The sequence below is a fragment of the Meleagris gallopavo genome, chromosome 15 (genome assembly GCF_905368555.1).
Source record: "Meleagris gallopavo chromosome 15, MGAL_WU_HG_1.1, whole genome shotgun sequence".
Taxonomy (NCBI): domain Eukaryota; kingdom Metazoa; phylum Chordata; class Aves; order Galliformes; family Phasianidae; genus Meleagris; species Meleagris gallopavo.
This window is the reverse complement of record NC_139418.1, coordinates 7,879,746-7,899,733: the sequence shown is the minus strand read 5'-3', so window position 1 is coordinate 7,899,733 and position 19,988 is coordinate 7,879,746. Positions and strand designations below refer to the sequence as shown.

General features: G+C 44.3%; 1 protein-coding gene across 3 annotated transcripts in view; it reads left to right on the top strand.

The window, feature by feature from the left end:
* The window catches only part of HTR4 (5-hydroxytryptamine receptor 4), a 101,218-nt gene that overhangs the window by 15,662 nt on the left and 65,568 nt on the right, over positions 1-19,988 (top strand). For all 3 annotated transcript variants that reach the window (XM_010718917.4, XM_010718918.4, XM_010718920.4), the window contains exon 2: positions 11,552-11,633. In XM_010718917.4, coding sequence (XP_010717219.1) covers positions 11,608-11,633 — 26 coding nt within the window. In that variant the 5' untranslated portion in view covers positions 11,552-11,607. The remainder of the gene's footprint in view (positions 1-11,551; positions 11,634-19,988) is intronic.

The following is a 19,988-nucleotide window of genomic DNA, read 5'->3' as shown; positions in this document are numbered from 1 at the left end:
GTGACTAGAGATGGCAAATAGCTACCAAATAATTGCCACACACATCAGAGTGAATGCGTTTCTCAATCCTTGGGTGCTCCTGCAACACCCCCACGTTGCAATTTCATCTCTCCAGTCTGCACTTTGCCCTCCATTAGCCAGGTTCTCCAGAGCAGCTCCCACTTTGTGCTCTCTTGTCCTCTAATCAGCTCACAGCTCTCACCTTGCCATTATCTGCAGTGATTTGCCTTCTGATAGGAGTGTTTTCAGTCATACTGCACTGCTGGACTGTGGTCAGTGCAAGTCAAATATGTGCTTCTTACTTGTCTAAATTTGCCTGGATTCAACTTTCAGCCCCAGAAAGTATTCAGCCACTGAATAGTATCATCCTGCTTCTTGAGTGTGTACGTACAGGATATGCTAAGTCCTTTTTCAGCCTGTCCTGGAACAAACTAACTGGATTATTCTCCAAAAAAATTGCATTGTAAAAATGCATCTTCCAGTTCTTTCATAAGCCTCGTGGCTTTTCTGGTATGCATTTCCAGCTATCCAGCATCTTTCTTAAATGCCAACATCAGTATGGAGCAGCCTATTGCAGCCTGGTTACCTGCCTTCCCATTTCAAGATGTTCCTGAGAATTATATTAGCCATAACAAATGGCATTAGGAACTTGAAATGAGCGGCAATGAGCAGGGACCTCGTGTCCTTTTCAGAGTTATTTATTCCCAAAGCCAGATTGCTCTTGTCCTGCTCGTACTTCCTTATTTTGGCTGCCTCACCTAGGCTATACACAAATGCATATTGTTTTCTTGCAAAATATATCCAAATGAACTCTAAATGATAATTTCAATATTTTTTTTCCATGACACAGATGAAAAAATAAAATGAGTATCAGGAAACCAGTAACAGATTCCCAGAGGACCACATTAGAACCAGAACTGTTGGACAATATTTCCCAGTTTGCATTCACATTTGAGGCTCCTCACTATACTGAGTTTAACTTGGCTCAGGAGCCTTGTACTGAGTTGATATTGCACTTGCTTCTATATGAAAGTAGTACCAAATCAAATGTTTTTTGAGATCAGAGTATACAGCAACTTCTTACTGCAATAATGCTGTTGATTAGCCCTGAAAACAGAAAGATAGCAAGGCTTATTCTCCTCAAATCCACACTGTATTGCCAAATTCTGTTTCCCATCTTTAATTCTTGATGCATTGCACTCTTTATGAGGCATTTTATCACTGTGCTGGGGATCAGTCTTGGATTGGCAGGTTTATAATTGCCTAGATCGTCCATTTCGTTATTTCAAAATATTGGTTTTTTTGTTAACTCTGATGATCAAAGTTTACCAATAGTTGTAAAGTTCCTCACCCAGGCCTCTGAAAAATCTTTGTAAAGGCAATGTTACAATATCTGGACATGCTAATTTTGAAGTGGCTACCATTAGTAATTGCTGTTCAACATTTTGTTTGAGATCTGTGGGGATGGAAAAGTTCATCACCACATAATATGGCTCCTAAAAATAGCACAGAAGTATTTATTGGCCATATCTGCTTTTCCTGAATCATGATCAACAACTCTACCATTTTCTGGCTGATCAGCCTAACTTGTAATATTTCTTTTCTTCCTAATACGCTCAAAATCAAGCTGTTCTGCACCTGCAGATTTGTGTGGTACTTCTACTATTTGCTCTAATTCCTGACTGCATACCCATAGCTACCAGCTTCCCCTTGCTTCTCATTGCAGTGTTTTTTGCAAATGCTAAGCAGCTGTGATGTCAGACTCCTGCCTCTGTATGGAGTTGTGGGTATGGAAGCTTCTCTGTGCTGCAGGGATGGGACCTGGTGTATCTTGAGCTCTTCTTTTAGCATCCTTCCTCCTGCTTTGACATTAAGAGCTGCCTGCCACAGTCTCCGTGTCTCACTTCAGTGAATGTTTCCACCTAGCACAGCACCACTTTGTCCCATGTAGAAGCCTTGGCCAAACAGATTGTGCTCAGGCTTTCTTCTGTGTCATGCAGCAGAGTGAGGGAGTAACTGAGGTGCTGATGCCTGGTCCAGGGTAGTGCCTGCTGCTTCAGCAAATCTCATCCCCAGTGGGATGCACATTCCGGAACTACCAGAAATAAGGAGTGAAGCCTCTGGCATCCAGTGCCTACTAGATCTATGTCTTCCCTTCAGAGCAGGAGGGAGACTGGCTTTTTACATGGGCATATAGTGATAGGAGAAGGAGAATGGCTTTAAACTAAAAAAAAAAAAAAGGAGATTTAGGTTAGATGTTAGAAAGAAATTCTTTACTCAAAGGGCAGTGAGGTGCTGACAGTGCTGCCTGGAGCTGTAGTGCTCCATCCCTGGAGGTGCACAGGGCCAGGAGGGATGGGCCCTGGGCAATGATTCTGTGATTCTATGAAACTGCACTTCACTGGCAACATGAAGTAAGCCAGTGCCCTGCTCCCCAGCACAAGGAAAGTGATGGCATGGGTTACATAGTAGAGAGTTTGACAGAAACCAGCCTCATGCCGTTTTTCAGGGAGTTGCAGTCTGATATGAGCAGAATTTTAAAAATGCACTCGGTCAAAGTATGTGTGCTGGTTGAAATAACAGTTCTTTATGAAACTGTAGAAAATGAGCCATGTAACGTCTCATAGCTGCTGGGTGTCTGGTGCCAGACTCAATTAGTGTCTGGACAGCTTATTTTACCTGGAAAGTCTGGCTGATGAGAACTCATAGCCCACCTAAAGCGTGTCCTGTCATTCTTATTTTGGAAATAACCTGCTGGAAGCAGCTTGCTCTGTGTGCTCATTTACTCTTTTCCCTCCATCAGGAGTGCCATGAAACTCACGGTTTTATCCAAAGAAGAGCAGCCTTCAGGGTCAGCCCTCAAGGTCTCACTGTGTCAAGTTTATTTTGGTTTCTTCACTTTTAGTGACCTGGGAATGATTCAGTAACTTGGTAATTCAATTGAAGAGAAGCTGAAAACAGCAGCAGCATCCTGGGAGGTGCCCAGCTCTGCACAGCTGGTTATGGAATTGCACTTCTTGACAGGCGTGCTTCCTAAGCAGAGCTTGATCTCAGTGGCTGGATCCTGCCCTGGATAGGTGCCTCACCCACCGAGGGACACTTATATAAGCTTGCTCCATTCTTCTGCCCTAGAGATCCCCATCCCTTCCCTGAATACCCTTTCCAGACCTGTGCCCCACAGCTTGTGTTAGGACATGGAAATGAGCACATTCTTCCCCAGCAGTTGCCAACCAGCTGGCCTGCTCCTTAGCGCACTGCATCCCCAGCCTGCCCAAACCTCCTTTCAGCACAGCTTCTGTCCCAAGGCTGTCCTGAATAGCCTCACGGGGCTGGAGTTGACTTAAAATGCCTGCTGTGGGATGATGGATAGATCCTTGCATCCCCAAACCCTGGGCAGCTGGAGCAGCCAGATTAGGGACCAAAACATTTCAATTGCTTTCCCTCAGGAAAAGCTGTGTACTGTGGCGGCTTCCCTCCGACTGCCCCCAGAAAGGGTCTCTGCTGTATTGCTCCTGTATGTAAGCAAGTGCAGTCATCTCGAGATAGTTCTGTTGCTGCTATGAAGTGCTTAGAACAAGCTCTACCCTAGGTAAGATCAGAGCCTATGTGCTGAAAAAGTATTACAGTGTGTTCCTTCTTGCAGCATCTCAGTCTTTTCAAGAAGTAATTATTTAATTAACCTTTTGACTTTCCCTGATGGTATCAGCTTCCTAACCAGTGAAGGTAATAGCCATGTGCTTTATATATTTTGTACAGATCTGGAGAATCACGTGTTCTCATGGGGACGGTGATCAGTTCAGCTTGCTGCTCAACTAACTGACTTTTTAAGAGAGGCGGAGGCAGATGAGTTTAAGATGAATATTCTCAGCCAGTCTTCTCTCTGCACAACCTGTCATCTTTCAGCAGTGTGAAGAAATGGCTGTAGAGGCATGAGTCAGTTTGGTTGGTTACACAAATCTGCAGTTCTGAGGGGGTTGTCGCTCCTTCATCTCTTAGAATGTCCCACAAATCTGTGGCTTTCCCACTCCAGCACAGGGGCAGCAGAAAGCTTCTGGCTCAGGTCTTCCAGTAGCAGTCGTAGTTTAAGGTTTTTTTTTTTTTTAATGATAAGAGTGGTGAAGCACTTGAAAAGATTTCCCAGAGAGGTGGTGGTGCACCAACCCTGCAGACACTGAGGTCAGGCTGGAGGGGCTCTGAGCACTGATGGAGCTGTGGGTGTTTCTGTTCATTGCATGGCGTTGGACCAGATGGCCTTTAAGGGTCCTTCCAACTCAACTGATTCTATGAATTTGAACGGGTGAGACACAAAGCTTCTAACCCCTTCACACAGCTGAAATCACAGCACTAATTCCGTGCACCTCTCCTGATTTTGTTAGTCATAGTTCCAAGAAGTAATTAAAACAAACAAGTACACCTATGCCAGGAAACATTCTGATTTCTTCTCAAGTCCTGATCCTGCAGATAAACAGAGGCAGGTGTCATGGTGCAGGGCTTCAAAGCAGGGGCTTTCTTCCTCCTTGCGTTTCATGGGCCACAAAGCCATCTCATGGCAACGATAAAAACGCAGAGAGGAATCTTATTCCAACACCATAAAGTCAGTCATGTGCGGCCTCCAGATGGGGAGCGGAACATGTCCCTGCACAGTGCCTGCGGCCTGTTGCGGCCTGTGCTCTGCAGCCCATCTTTGTCCTGGTTCACCCCCCCGCTTTGCCCCTCTGTTCCCTCACAGCCCCCAGCTTCTGCAGACAGTATGAGAATCCACGGGGGGCAGAGAAATGGGTGGAAAAGGCTTTCGTACAAGCAAGGGGTAGCCCCAGATAGCAAAATGCTGGCTGTGAGGTTCCTCTCACTGCCTGCTCGCTTGGCTGGAGCAGCACATCCATGCCTGGGATGAATACCCTTCCTCATGGGCATTTCTCTGTTTGCTTTGGAGCAGGGCAGTTTTTTTAAAGCAGGAGCTGGAACCTGTCCTTGTTTAAGAGGATTGGGTCTGAGTCACTGCACGCGTCACAGCCCACAGTGTCCCTGCTGGGCTGTGAGCTAACCTCTGCCACGGGAGCACATTTCTCCCACTGCAAACGAACTGCAGAGAGTGCTGTAATGGCTAATTATTTATTAGAGAACTGGTAAAAATGGGGGTCTCAGATAAAGCTCGGTGAGGATCACTGTGTGCCGTGTTAATGATGCTGCTGGGCACCCTGTAGCTCATCAGCCCTCTCATGAGCTGTGGTTTGCCTTTGCTGCCATCACACCTGTGTATCAGATGAAGGTTTTCTGCTTTCCTGGCATTTATATTGCATATTTCTCTGCTGTGTGTTTCCTTCTCAATGGACAACAAAGAAAATGTAGTTGATGGCAATTGTAGAAAGTACAGCCAGTGCTATTCTGGGGCACCAATTTCCATACCCTGGTTATTTTCTGGTGTGCTGACAACAGAGGAGCTGGAAAGTGTGTTCTAGGCAGGGAAGAAATGGCACTGAACTGTTGGAATGTTTTATGACATGTCTCCAGGAATGAAGCATGTTAGTCCTGTACAAATCCCTGTCAAACACACTTAAGGTTCTTCTGAAGAGGTAAGTGGAGGGCAGTATGGTATTGTGGTTTTAGCTCTTTGTGGTGATGAAGGAACAATAACACTGCTTTGTCTTTGCAAGCACAAAACCAATTGTCCAAGTGTCAGGTAAATCATGCCTGTCTGCTTCCATCCCCACTATGGATGCACTCTCTGAACTCGGCTCCCTTCCTGCTTTCATTTATTGACTGATCTCCTGCTGTATCTTGGTCTTTTGGAGACCAACAGCCTCCTGCTGGATCTTTCTGTTGGCTTCCTGTGCTGGGGGCTTGATACTGCAATGAAAGACTTGGAGCATTCTGATTACCAACTGGTAGTAATTGCTGAAGGTGAGAGCAGTGAGGTGCGAAATTTCATAGTACTAATGTCACAGCAAATAACTCCTCAAGTTTTATAGCTGTTTTCTCTCCTCAGAGCTCTTATACAAACATAGCTTGGTACACAGAAGGATCTCATACAGATGTCTCTGGAACAGAACAATGTCACCCTTGAGCAGCCCGTAGAAACTTTACTGCTGTAAATACAGAAGTAAATACTTGGGTTTGTTTGCATTTTGTCTTACTGCTATCAAGAGCTCTAAAATAAAATTTGCTTCAGTGTTCCTCAAGAAGATAAAATCATGCATCTAGGAGAAAAATCACTCGGTATTTTTGCTGTTACTGGCACACATTGAATGGGTATGTCATTCACAAGCAAAAGGCAACCATTTTTTGTAGCCTGACTGTTAATACCATATGACTGAGAAAAGACCTCGATTTGCAAGGCTCTGCAGAAGGTATGACATGAGCTAACCGCCCTGGGCTCAGCTGGCAGAGCTGCTCATGGCTGTTTGGAGAGGGGCTTGGATTTGCTGTATGTGCTGTTGGTGCAGGACCTTGCAACTAGGGCTTGCTTTCGGAGAGCCCATGGGCAGAACTGCAGCTGTGTCCTTTGCAGGGCAACAGCCTTGAGTTTGGTGTTAGTATTTCAACTTGGTTTTTGTGAAAGTTCAGAGCAATAGCTTGGCATAGGGGTGACAAGGCTGAGCGATGCTGGCTGCCAGGGCGTGCGTGCCAGGATGGCAATGGAGAAACACCTGTGTGTCTGCAGACACGTGGGACAAGGCGCTTGCTTCCGCTGTGAGCCACGCACCATCTGCAAATCCTGCGTCACTCGGGGATGTAAACCTGCTAAACTTAGCACCTATGGGTTGGGTTTGTAAAACCACGGAGTTCAAAAACTCATTTTGTAAAATAACCCTTCAGTGAAAGAACACTTCTTGTCTTTGTCTATTCAAAGCTGGACTCCATTTCCTTTTTTCAAGTGACACGTCAATTTCATCTTTTTACTTTTACCCATTTAAGCAAAGTGCTTAACCTGCTGGAGTGATGTTCATTTAAAGCAATCTGTTCAATTCAGCAATCTGTCCCTGATAACTGAAGGACTACTTAGCAGCTTTGTCCTTATAAGGAGAAAAGGACACAGCAATGGTAATGAAGGCAGGAGGTGCCATGGGAGGGGGGCAGCACCTTTATCAGAAATGGACAGAGGAAAGAGGGGTACTTTATTGGACTGAAGTAGTTGGATCCCTGTGGCATCTCCTGCTCCTCAGGTGTTGTTGTGGACTGGAAGAAGATGTACTCTTGCAGTACTTGGAGAGTTTGGGGCTGTTGTCCAAAACAGTGATGAGCAAGAATTTAGTGTTGAGCAAGAGTTTAGTTTTGGATTGGGTGGCTTTCACTCCACATTACTGGTATATTGTAGCCTGGGGAGGTTTTGTCCATCTGGCCTCTGTTAACACCTACTCTTTCTCTGATAATGCCAAAGGTGGAGCTACAGAAAAAAATGACCCCAAATATGAAATATGCTGGGAATCAGGGAACAACTTTTTTATTCAATTCCAGTTTTAATTTAGTGGATGTGCACTACAGAAAGTAAGGAGCCTCCTGAAACCGCAGACTCAGATGTTAGCAGTCTTTATTTATGTCAGTGATTCTCTGGCTTCAACTAGGAATCACAAATGCTAGAAGAAAGCTGAATGACTCCCTGTACTTAGAAGAATTTACTCTCTGAGATGTGGAGGATAACCATTTCCAGAGGAAGGCTGAACAGGCTTTCCAAAAACAGGCTTTCCAAACATCCATGACAGGTTCTTTTCATCTTCCCCCGCTGTTACCCACTAACAACGTGTGTCTCCAGGACTTCTACAGCGAAGTCAAAGGCTGCATCAAATCATTGTCACTGCTCCAAATAGACAAGACTGGCAAAGGATGTGAGGAGAAAGGACAATTTTTACCTTGAGTTTATACAGAGAGACATGAAGTTGGATAACTGTAGGGATAAGTCCATTTCTTAGAGTCAGAAACAGCATCTTTTTAATATCCTCCTCCCCCCACTGTAGTGCAGAAGAGCAGTGTAACAGTATGCATCTGTAGGTGAAATGAGATGGGCTTTTCAGACTGCTCAGTCCACCCTCAGCAGTGTTTCATTTGAGGTGTCACAAATGATGAAGCAGCACAATCCAGCAATGCGAGAAATGGAGGTGTAAGTTTTTCAGGAGAGTGACTCAACTTTTCTGTTGTCATCAGCTCAGCAGTGACAGAAAGTGGAACTAGATGTGGCTTGAGTAGGATGGGAATAAATTGGATAAAGAATGTGTCAGTGTCTCAGTTAATCGGTGCCTTGCAAGAAAAATTCCTCACAAGACTGGCTTGGCTGTGACTGTCACCTGGTGGGACACTTCCATTTCTACCAGGCAGAACAAGGCTCCTGGCAGCAAAACCCACCAAGGCCACTGGGCAGAGCAGGCGAGTCTGTGGTCAGGTAAGAGAGGACATTAGTTGTGCTGGCCAGCTCACTCGTGGTCTTGGAGAAGTGAATTCCTGGTTAGTGTCTTAAAGCTACTGAGTAAAGGATCCCCAGCAGTCTCTACAACTTGGTTAGGAAGGTGCATTGGTTCACCCATGTTCTTGTTCCTTTCTTGCATCCCATGACTGTGGAGGTAAGGGAGTGGAGAGGAAGAGCACTATTGCTGAGCTGCCTTAGTGATGTGCTGGGTGAAGGTATGAGCCACACATTCTTGACAGATGGATGGCTTCTGGTTTCACTGAATGCCATCAGTGCAGCTTTGCTGAGACTTGTAACTGGATTGCTTTTCTCATGTCTGAGCCAGTCTCAAGTGCAGTCAGTGATGACTAGGACTAGTCATCCGCATATGATATATCTGCTCTTTTTTGGTAGCACTGATTAGAGGAGAATAAAATAAGATGAAGAGTTCTTGTCACACAGAGGAGACTATGGAGCTGTCATGTCAAGCTTGCTGAAGATGCTGTGCTTTAAACTTTTTCCATTTAAAATGTTGGACTTTGCTGATGTGGAAAATATTGTCAAAAGTACTGATCTCAGTGAAGTTTCTTTGGGGAAACAGTTTTTTTGCAAAGGTTTTTTAGCTAAGAATTTCTTATTTGTTTTTTAAACTCTAAAATATCATTAATATAGATATGTATTTTTTTTCTGATTACCTGTTTTAAGGGTAATCCCATTCTGTCTCTGGAGGCATTCAAGGCTAGGCTGGATGTGGCTCTGGGCAGCCTGGTCTAGTGGTTGGCGATCCTTCCCACATCATGGGGGTTGAAAGTAGATGACCTTTGATGTCTTTTTCAAGGCAGGTCATTTTATCAATCTATGATAATACAATCAACTAAATATTCCACCTTGTTCTAATAATACACTGTTCGTGTGCTATTGTCTGCAGGAGGGGCTACATGTGTCATGGGCTGGGTGGCATGCAGGCTGAGTTAAGAGGACTGTTGTCTTTCTGAGGCAAAGGACAGTTTCCTAATTGAGTATGAGTAATCACTTTAATAGCAAAGAACAGCACCAGGCCCTTAATGTGAGCCAAATATGTTTACAGAGTAATTCTTTGAGAGATTTTGCATTATATGATATTGTGTCATTTTTCTTTGGGACTCCAGTTATTGCAAATCCCACCTCTGTGCTGTTGTGGGGAGAAGCAAAAGGAAAGAAGTCCTCTAAAATACTGATGCTGAAGGGAAGATGTGGGCTGGGGTAGTGCAGATGGGTGGCATTTTTTTGTTTCATGCCCACCCTCTGCTCTTGCTCACGCCCACACGTACATCTTTCCCTTGCAGCTCAGAACTGTAACAGGTGTAAACTGCAGCACGCAGCACAGCTCCGTGCCCTCCCACTGTGGCAGTGAGTGCTCATGCCCCTTTTCTTCTGCACAGCAAAGGAACAGTTTTCCTTGAGTCACTGTCAGCTACTCAGATTTTCCTTGTGGCACACCTGTGCTAACTCAGCGTAAGACCAAGTGAATATCTTAAGTCTGAGGGCTGTTTCTGCCCTGAGTCCCCATGGTGGGCTCAGTGAGCCCCTTTGGTCCTCGGCCTCCTGCATGGCACACTGGGACGAGGTCATGCTTTTGAAGGCTGCAGTGAGGCAGAAGGAAGCAGTGCTCACCAATTTATTGTGTGTCCTGTTTGCTGTATGGCTACCCTTTCTGAATTGACAGAACAGGAAAGAAAGGGCTCCTGCCTTGATTTGAAACGAAACACTGTATTAGACCCCTTCTTATGCATTTCCTACAAATTAATTTCAATTAACTCATATGCCAAATGAACGATTTTAACTTGGAGGTTACTCAGGTCTCTTTGGAGATGAAATAATTGGGTTTATTTTTGTCCATTACTTTGAGCTCAGAGAACACTGATTGTATTTTTATATCCCCAAAGAACATTTCTAGGATATTCTTCCTGCATCTTTGACAGGCAGCTGTCCCAGCAGCCTGCCAGGCATTTCATTCCATGGACGAACTCCAGAGCTGGAGCAGAGGAGATGATATATTTTCGCCTCCAAATTAAAATTGGAGGTGATTTCTTAGGGATGCATAGGTGACTTGATGAAAAATGTTAGACTTGTCATCCTTATACTTGCAAAATGCAGTGGTAGTCTACATATTAAAGTCCTTCCTCAGATAAAACGCTCTCTTGTGTAAGTTTTGTTGGCAAAACTATGTATAGTCTATACCTTCTGAAGTGCTAATTCTGGTAAGTGCTGAACCAGGCCTGGGTAGTGGGTGTTCATTTGCACGACAAACCTGGCATCGCATCCAGGAAGCCTGACTCAGTATTATTGCAATCTCTGAATCCAAGTAACCACAATGACATTATTTTCATTTGAGTTATTATTAATAGTGCCATGGTGGTAGCATTATCCTTGGTTCTCCAGAGAAATAACACAAGGGGCAGTTAAAAACCAGAAATGCTCAGAAACATATCCCATTGTTTTTCCACTGAGTTAACAGCAGCAAACACACACTCTCATTATTAGGATGGTGTATTCATTTCTCATGATGGATTTTTGATAGAATTAAAAGCCCCATTAATATTTATATCACTTAGTGTCATTACTGGGAGTAAGTACATTTATTTTAACTCGAGCTGCAAATCATTTAGTCCTTTGTAATTACAGTACTACTATTAAGTATTTATGAGGCTATACAATACAGTGTCACAGGAAACTTGTTTTAATTTAGATGTAAGTCAATGTTTTAATTTCATGTAAAAACAAACTAATTTACCAAGCATTCTAGCTTGTCTTTTTCAGCCAGATTTTGCAAGCTTTCCTTAACTGGTTGTATTTAAACAACTTCCTGTTGCTTTGAGTGCTTGTATGTTTGGAAGACTTAGGTCCTGTGCAGCTGTATGTTGTCATGTCCCATTTTGAATGGAAAGGCATATATAAGCATAGGGAGAGGTCACTTATATCTAGGTATGCCTGGGCAGATAGCAGAGAATTGTGTTATGGCAGCTCTTTGCAATGATATGATTTCATTTTGACACCTCTACGTAACCTCTGCTGTCAATAGAGACCAGAGCAGAGGGGTAAAATGCAGTGAATGAGTGTCGTCACTGGGATAAATGTGAACCCATGAGAGGTTCTTTAATTTATAACTATCCTTTCTAACTCTCTCCACTGCAGGGCAAGGTCTCTTCTATGGACATTGAACACCCAGCTACCTATGCCTATTGCCTGTGATGGAAGAGCTTGATGTTAATGTGAGGTAGGATGCACTGTATGGCTCCTGTACCACGTCTCATCCAACCAGTGAGCTGCTATGAGCCTGCAAAGCTGTGGGGTGTTCTCGCTGTTTGCCTGTAGGTTATGGTATTCGCTTGTGCAGCAGTGCCTGGTTTTGCTCTTTTATTTGTGTAGATGTAAGGTGTGGCTTGGATGAATCTTGGACTTCCTTGCAATAGGACAGATGAGATCCCATCAAGGACCAGGCATAAGTCAATCTGCCTATTGAGAGTCTGAGACGAGTTTTGATTTTTATTTTTTTTTTATAAAAACTGTCAACTCGATCTCTCTGTATTTATACTGACACATTTTGGTACCGATCACTTTGATCCTGAAAAGGTGATGCCAGAAGCAACTGTTCAAGAAGCCTGGATCCTGGCCATGGTTGTCCCTAGGACCTGGGGCTGGCATTGGCTCTGCCATTCTCAGATGTGATCTGTGGTTTTTTTCTGCAGGGCTAGGGTTTGTCCCTTTGCTTCTTGGCCTTTTGACTGGCTAAGCACACAGTGATGCTGAACTGTGTGGGGAGCTGAACTTAAGCCCCACCAAACCCACTTCACACAAGGGTGTGAAACATTTGACCAAACCTGGGCTCTGGCACAGACACAAGAGGAAGCAATATTCCAGTAGTGATGAGAGTTGTGCATTTCCAGTGTTTCCTTAGAATTAGCTCTAGGAAATATCTTCTTTGATGTTTCAAGTTTAAAATTCCAGAAGCAATTTTTCACCCTTCCCCTGTCTGGGGACTCAGGTGACATGAGAAATGCCTTGGAGGAAATTGCACTGATAGAAATGTATGTAATCTGATCTTCCAGAAAACCTTTCCCTAATGAGTTACTGAAGGGAGATCAGGAAGAAATAGTACAGAAGAAGGGGAAACATAATGTTGCCCTCAAAGGGACCCTGCCATACCACACTGTCCTCACAGCTTTCTAGCTCTTGGGCTTACCTGTGCCAGCTGCATCCCACTCTCTTCAGTTGTGTTCACAGAGATGATACATCTTTAAAGATAATTTCTCTTCTTAATGGATCTCCTCAAAGCATTGTGCTGTCAGAGGGAACATTTCTAGCTCTCATTCATCTACTCAAGCATCAGGAAAGTCACCAGTAACCCAGGTTGCTGCTTTAATGCACACTTAGCAGGGCACATTTGTAACCTGCTAATCAATGCTGAAAGGTAATGTGTTTTACTTAATGAAATGTGTCTTGACTTTTTAATATCAGAAATGTAGTTAAATGCGTAGGCTACTGCAGCTGCTCTGTAAAGGGAATTAAGGTGCTGACACCAGACAACTGTCCCTACATTTTTTTTTTTCCTTTGAAGATGTTAGGAAAAAAGAATCTATTTCTGACAATGATGAAAAAAAATCCCCCCAGATACATTTCCACATTCACGGAGGGAAAATCTCTCAGCTTATAAACTGGGAGCTCAGAGAGTACCTTACCTTGCTCATGCTTTTTGGTAATGTTCTATTTGCCATTGATGGAGACAGATGCTGTGAGGGTCTTGTACTTGTATCTTTGATATTTCCAATACTCTTTTACAGCATTTCTGCCTCTTTATGGGTGGATTAGTCCTTTGGTGGGTGGAGTGCTGCCACTGTCTGGAAAACTGCAGCTTAAGTGGAATGTGCTCATTAAACAATGAAAAAAACAAAGCTGAATCCAGTTCGATTTAGACTTTCTAAGAGTCTTTCCTCTTTTTTTCCAGTTGCAATAGTTAAAAGCATACAGCATAGCATACCATGAGAAGTGCTAGGGAGGATGAGGGTTTGCCTGCTGCAGGGATACCTGTCTGCCCTGTCAGCTCTGCCAAAAATGCCCTCTGAACAGCTCCAGGAGAAGGGTTTTCAGAGGCAGTTCCTGAAGGGGCTGCGTTCTGCTGGGAATCAGCAGGTGCCACCAGCTGGACGGCCTGACCCTGGCAGATCTGACAGCATGTTTAGATGCTAAAAGGCAGCATAAGGTGTTCTCAGGGGTCTGATGAATGAAAAACTGTAGCAGTTTGAAAGCTCTTCAGCATAAATATTGATTCAACATTGCCTGGATGTTCTGATCAAATACTGTGGTCAAATCTCACTTTCATTATACTTCAGGTTCAATTTTGGCTGTGGCTGTGTTTGAGCCATGCTGATGCAGTCCTTCATTTCTCATTATTTGTGACACATACAGACTTCCTTCTAGGTGTATAATTTAATCTCGCTTCCATCCTTTTCCATATTGTACATTTTTGGCTTTGAGCACTTCGCTTGTCAGCTACCAGCAAGTAGCTGCTGTTCTTCCTTTATCCACCCTGATTTCAGCTTTTTTTTGCTGAATGTTTTCTGTTGAAGCCAGGGGTTCCATATGTTTGCCATGACTGCGTGAAGCCATGGTGGGAGCTCTCAGGTCCCCATGGGTCTTGGGGGTGCTCCCATGGAAAATCCTCTGGCAAAGGGAAGCAAAGCCTGTGGAGGCTCTTTGACAACCTGAGGACAGCAGCGAGACGGACAGGTTGGCTCTGTTGGAGCAGAGCCCTGTGGAAGCAGCAGGCTCATCTCCTGCCCTCGTGTGTTTGGTGCAGTGACCCAGGGGATGCCAAGCTTTCCAGTGGAGAACAGCTTTGCATCTCTCCACCTATCTGGACACTGCAGGCAGATTCAGCTTTACAGATGTTTCCTTTACATGGAAGAAAATGCTTATGTATTTTACAAAGTGTGAAGCTAGAGATATGTTCCTGGAAATTTTTGACAGTCTGCGATGGGACTTGTATTTATCACAGAGGGGTGGCAGGCCTCATTTTCTTTAATACTAGAGCTGAAAAATAAATGAGCCTGCAAGTATTTCTATTTATATTTTATAGGATTTTTCAATTTCTTGTGACTTCGTGATTGTTATTGGTAGCATTTATTATATGCAGTAGGTTAATGAGATACTGTCAAGTGGTTTGGAATGAAAACTTGAGCCCCAGAATGAGCTGTAGAGCAGAGGAAAAATATTCTCTTTATTCTCCTCTTTTGAAGCAATTGTATAAAAGCATTTGTTGGCCACATTCATAAGCAAATGTGAGATGGTCCTTCCTACTGCCCAGCAGCACTTAATGCTCACTGTAGGCTGTTTGCTGCCAAGGGGCAGGAGCCCCTGCAGATGCCTCCACCATTATCCACAGTGGCAAAATCCTCTTCTGCCATCTGAAAGCTGTGACAGACCACTCTGTGTCGTCTTGGCCAGTCTCAGTGCAAAGACTTGGTTGAAAATACTGTGCTAACTTCCTGAAAACTGTTGGCTTAAAGTTTTTAAAAGAGCTTTTGGCACAGGCAGGCGCCAGTGCGGTTTGCAGAAGTGCAGCACATAGGAAAGCTGCAGTTATTGACTAGGGGCAGTCTGAGCACTTCTCAAAATCTGCAAACTAATTTTCACATGTTGGCTGGTGTTTCCATTGGCCAAGCACTCTGCTATTACATGCTACATGTTCACTACGTGGTGATCTTTCACGTTGCTTTTGAAATATTTCTGCCAGAACTGTAACCCAGGATGCTGTGCTCTGACTCTTTCCCTCAGCACCAGAGCTCCCATTGCTTTCCAGGTCCCTAACTGGGAGGAGAGAAGCAGATGATGGGCTCTTCCCACACTCGTGGTCAAGGACGGGGAAGTCTCTGCTGTTTGAATGGATGCTTGTGAGGATGGTCAGAGCTGGTCTGTGTTGCTCATGCTGTATGGAAGAGTTTTTGCTTCCCCAAGTGCCAGGCAAAGGCTGATAGGCTCTTGAGAAATAAGTTATTTGGGATAACATTACTAGAAAGTTCAGTGAAAGCAAATAGCTTTTTATATAATCCTTTTTATTGTTGCTGTTGGTGAAGGCAGATTCCTTTTGCTAAATTAACTTTGGAGAAACAATATATTATTTGAGTTTGTCACAACAGTAATTGCTTTTTATTTTTAAGCTTAGCCCTTCAAACAACTGAATTTTAGATTGATGTTAATTGCTTCTGAACTTGGCTTTTCCAGCTTTAGTTCTCTGCTTGCTGAAGGTATTTTCGTGGATATTTTTTGTGGCTTGAAGTATTTTGAAAAAAGCAGAGCCCTCCAGCAGAACTGTGGGATTCATTAATCTTGTCTTGACTTTGAGAAATGAGAAGCAAGGTGAAGGAAGAAAGAATCAAATTGGTTGAACCAGTTGTGTTTGGAAACAAAGAAAATACTCCATTATTTAACCCAGCTGCTATTCCCAAAGCCCTCATCCAGAGGGACAGTGAGCACCAGGTATTTCTGAAGACAGCTGACCTTCCGACTTGAGATATTCTATGATTCTGTTCTGAGTCTCCATTCTGGAGCCTTCTCTTCTGACCCAGCCCGCTCCTTCCTGCCCCAGCTATGGGAGCAGGGCTGCTGGTGACCAGCTGTGATGTGGGTTTGCTGCCTAAAGCTGGTACTGGCAGGGAGTTCTCTGTGGAAAGGGGCAGAGGAAGCTGGGGCTGCAAGCAGAGGTAGATGTCTTTGGGAGTGGGCTGTGCCAAGAGGCTGGGACAAAAAGAACATTTCATTTGTGATTCTAGAGAGCAGAAAGCTTTTGGAAGAGAGCCTGTGTGCTAAGTGCCCTGGGATTCGTGGAAAGCAAGGAACTTAGGATGCCCCAAGTAGACTGCTTGTGTTTATTCTCATATATACACAAGGTCTTTTCAAAACCTTTCCAGCTTCTGCACTTCAAGCCATTAAATCAGTGTTTATTTCAAGGCCTCTGATCATGTTTCTGTTTAGGTGAGAAACACCAGGCTAAACTGTCACTTAATAGGCCAGAATTAACTTCAAGCACTCTTTTCTTCTTAGTTGCCTCTCTAGGGGAAGACCAGCTCTCATCCCTGCAATACCACTGCATGTGTCCATGCAGTTCCATGGAGGCAGACTTTTTGCAGAGAGCCCCTTTCCCTGTTTGCATCCCCCAAAGGGGACTGGTAATCAGCAGAGCACCAGAAATCTTCAGTAGCCAAAGAAGCCCCTGAGCAAGTCCTCTGTGCTGAACCCCCCCATGCAGCCACCCAGCAGGAGCAATAGCTGTTACCAGCCTGGGTACTTTCCTTATTGTTGAACTTCTTTCCTCAGTTTCTAGGGAAACACTTTATAGCACTGTATTTATCAGAATGTCTTTCCAAACACCTCCGCCAACACTTAATTAATGGAATTTTTAAACCCAGCTCTAGCTTCTGCAAATCAATAGCATGCTCCTGTATGGCAGCTGTGGAGCAAGGAGATGGATCTGCTCCATGCAGTTTGTCAGAGGGTGCAGAGGGGCTGTGTATGCTGAGCTCCTCATGGGGTAAGGATGTAATGCATAGCTGGGATGTTCCTCTGCATGAGGCTGGCAAAACTCCATCTGTATGCAGCTGCTGGGTCTTCTGGAACCAGATGTTCTCTAGGTCATGTTCCCAAGGAACCTGGGGCAGGGCTCTTAAGGCAGGGCTGCTGCCAAACCTGAGCTGTATGAGAGGCAGAAATCGAATGGCTTTTGCTCTCCACTTAGTTAAAATTCCCTGAGTGAGTTCAGGAAAAGCGGCAGAAGACAGTCCCGAGGTCCGGGGCAGATATCTCTGCCACCTTGGGGATCGGGTGCTGTGAGCTACAGTGAGCTGTTACTCCAGATCCCTGCTGCAGGAGCCAGTCATGTCTTCGGAAAGGGTGTTTATAGTGTCTCAGATAGGAAGGGTATACTATATCAAAACATATTTAGTGCTTTGTTCCCAGACATGAAATTAGGGCCTGCTATGGGGTGGTATCAGTGACTGTTGATAGACTATCACCTTGGAGCAGAGTGCATCTCTTGTGCAGATAAGACCAGTACTCCAGTTCTTACTAAGGGCACTCTTTACACTATTTATTTTGTTCTTACTGTGCTGTGGTGATGAATCACCAGTTCCGTGCCTGGCAAACTGTCACAGGTTTGAACCTCCATCATGATCTGAACAGTCTTGCCCTGTCTGTTAACCAAGGACTTACCATCATATCTCCTTTGCCTTCCCAATGTCAGATCCTGATTAAATGAGACTGCTGTCTGAACACAAGCTTTAGCACTTGATGGACATGACTGTGGAGCTGAAGCTTTCAGGGAGTACTGGGCTGTGTGAGAGAATACCAAATAACTGAAGGCCAAACTGCTCCACTTCTGAGCCCAGCAATGGGAGGTGCTTGGTCTGCCTGTTGCAGATGACTGCAGTTGATCCAGTTTTGCTCCCTTCTCAGCCAGTTAAAGCTTAGCATGGCTTTATGAAAGTCAAGACCTTCCTGGGATGTGGTGCTTGGACAACAGGAAGAATTTGCTCTTGTGTGTCAGATGCTTCTCTATTTCTCACATCTGAGGAATGGTAAATCTTGCAATTTAAAAATAAACAAGATTCCTTTGCAGAAAAGCCCTTAAGAATGTGATCTCATCACTCTCCAGTCATGCTGAGGACAGGAGCCAGGTTTCCAGCTCCATGCTGGAATACCAATGGCAAATAAACCAGCAGCTGATCTTTTAACGGCACTTTGGCATTGTTGTAACCTCAGAGAGGAGTAAGGGAGAAAGGAAAGAGCTCTGATTGCTGCTGGTGAGGGATGGGGAGGGTAGGGTGCCTTGAAATATCTGGCTATCCATCTGTTCGTGGATCAGAGTGCAGGAATGGGATTGAACCAAGCCGGGCCTTTCTCTTCCTTGGGCACATGAGCTTGTGTCAATATGAGAACAACTAAAGCAAGTCTTAGCTGATTTTCAGTCCTATCTGCTTTTCTGTCACTTCTCACTTAGCAGGTGATTACAGTTCATCCTTGTTTGTGCAGACACAGACACCTTTCTTGCTTTTCCATTGCCCCAAAGTGTTAATACACCAAGTATCTGTTTGTTCTTTGGCTCTATGAGTTTCACAGCCCACCTTCCCCATTGGAATACTGGGTCACTGCCCTGGAATTGCACTGGATGGATGTAAAAGCAGATTCCAGTCTTTAGTGTGTCCTGGTAACTCTGAGCTCTTTTAAAAGCCAGTTCCAGGAGTCCAATGAGTATAAACACATTACTCACCACATCCCCAGTTCCTTAGCCTGATCTCCCAATTGGCTTTTAGAGCTCAGCTGATGTTTTTTCTATCTCCTTATCTTCAGATTTATATCTATTGACATTTTGTTTCTGTTCAAATTTGTTTTAAAGGCCAGGACCTGAGAACACAAAGGCTACTTATTTCCAAAGCTTTATTTCCACAGTGAGATCATGGGGCCATGGTGATGGGCCAGCTCATCACTCACTGTCAGTAGATAGCCTGGAGACCTGTCCAGGGCTAACTCTTCTCATGAACTTCAAGGACTTCTCTGGAAACAGGCTCTCTTTCTACTCAACAGGGAGTGGAATAGGACGATAAATAAATGCAAGGAGAAAATAGGCAGGAATTACATGGTTCATGTTGACTTGATCAAGAAGTCTTCAGTACTGATGATAGCTCTGAGCGGTGGGAAAACTGACCACGAACTGTTTGATATTATCTGCATAGCTTCAGACAGAGTCTTGGGTATTTGGAGGACTTATGCAAGCAGAGGATGACATAGGAGTCAGATTTTGAGTTTCCCTGTGAAAAGGAAATGGTGTGAGGGATGCAAGGACTCTTTCTTTTCCAGTCTCCATCACAGAAACTTCTTTGGGACTTGTGTATCAGGATATACATGTCCTCTTTGCTGGTAGAGATCCTTGGAAAATAAACTGATTGCCTTACTTCCTTGGGAAGTAAGTACTTCCTGTGGTATTTTGCATCGTGCTAGAGTGGAGGAAAATACTTTTTCTCCATTCCCAAACAGCTGGGATAGATTTGGTCCCATTACTGCCATTATTTGCAATTTCCATTGTTATGGGCCATAATGGGGATGTGATTCTCAGGAAGGGCTGGCAGCTACAATGAAACATGATTTTTTTTTGTTCCTTGCATTTCAGCTACTGTTCCTGAGCCCAACACAGTGGGTCTAGTCCAGTACAGTGTTCTTGTATTGTTTGTACTTTTCCCTGTAAGGCACACGCGCTCAGAGCCCTTGTTGCTGCCATCTCCTTTCAGCAGTGTGAGGATCTGTTTAGAACTGCTCACAGTGACATGTTGTGGAACACAAGTTTCCATTGGAGCTGAGAGCTATAAACTGATGTGGCTATTAGTGTCGCTCAGCTACTGAAATGAGTACGAAAGTTCACAGGACCAAAAAAACTAATTCCAAAACATAACATAACCTTCTGTACTGACCCTCAGTGAAAGTGCTCTCCAGAAACATCACTATATTAAGAGTTTCATGACTATTAAGTTGCCAACCACTTTGCAGCCCCCTCAGCAGAGAGTTTAAGAGATGAGAGCATCTTCCC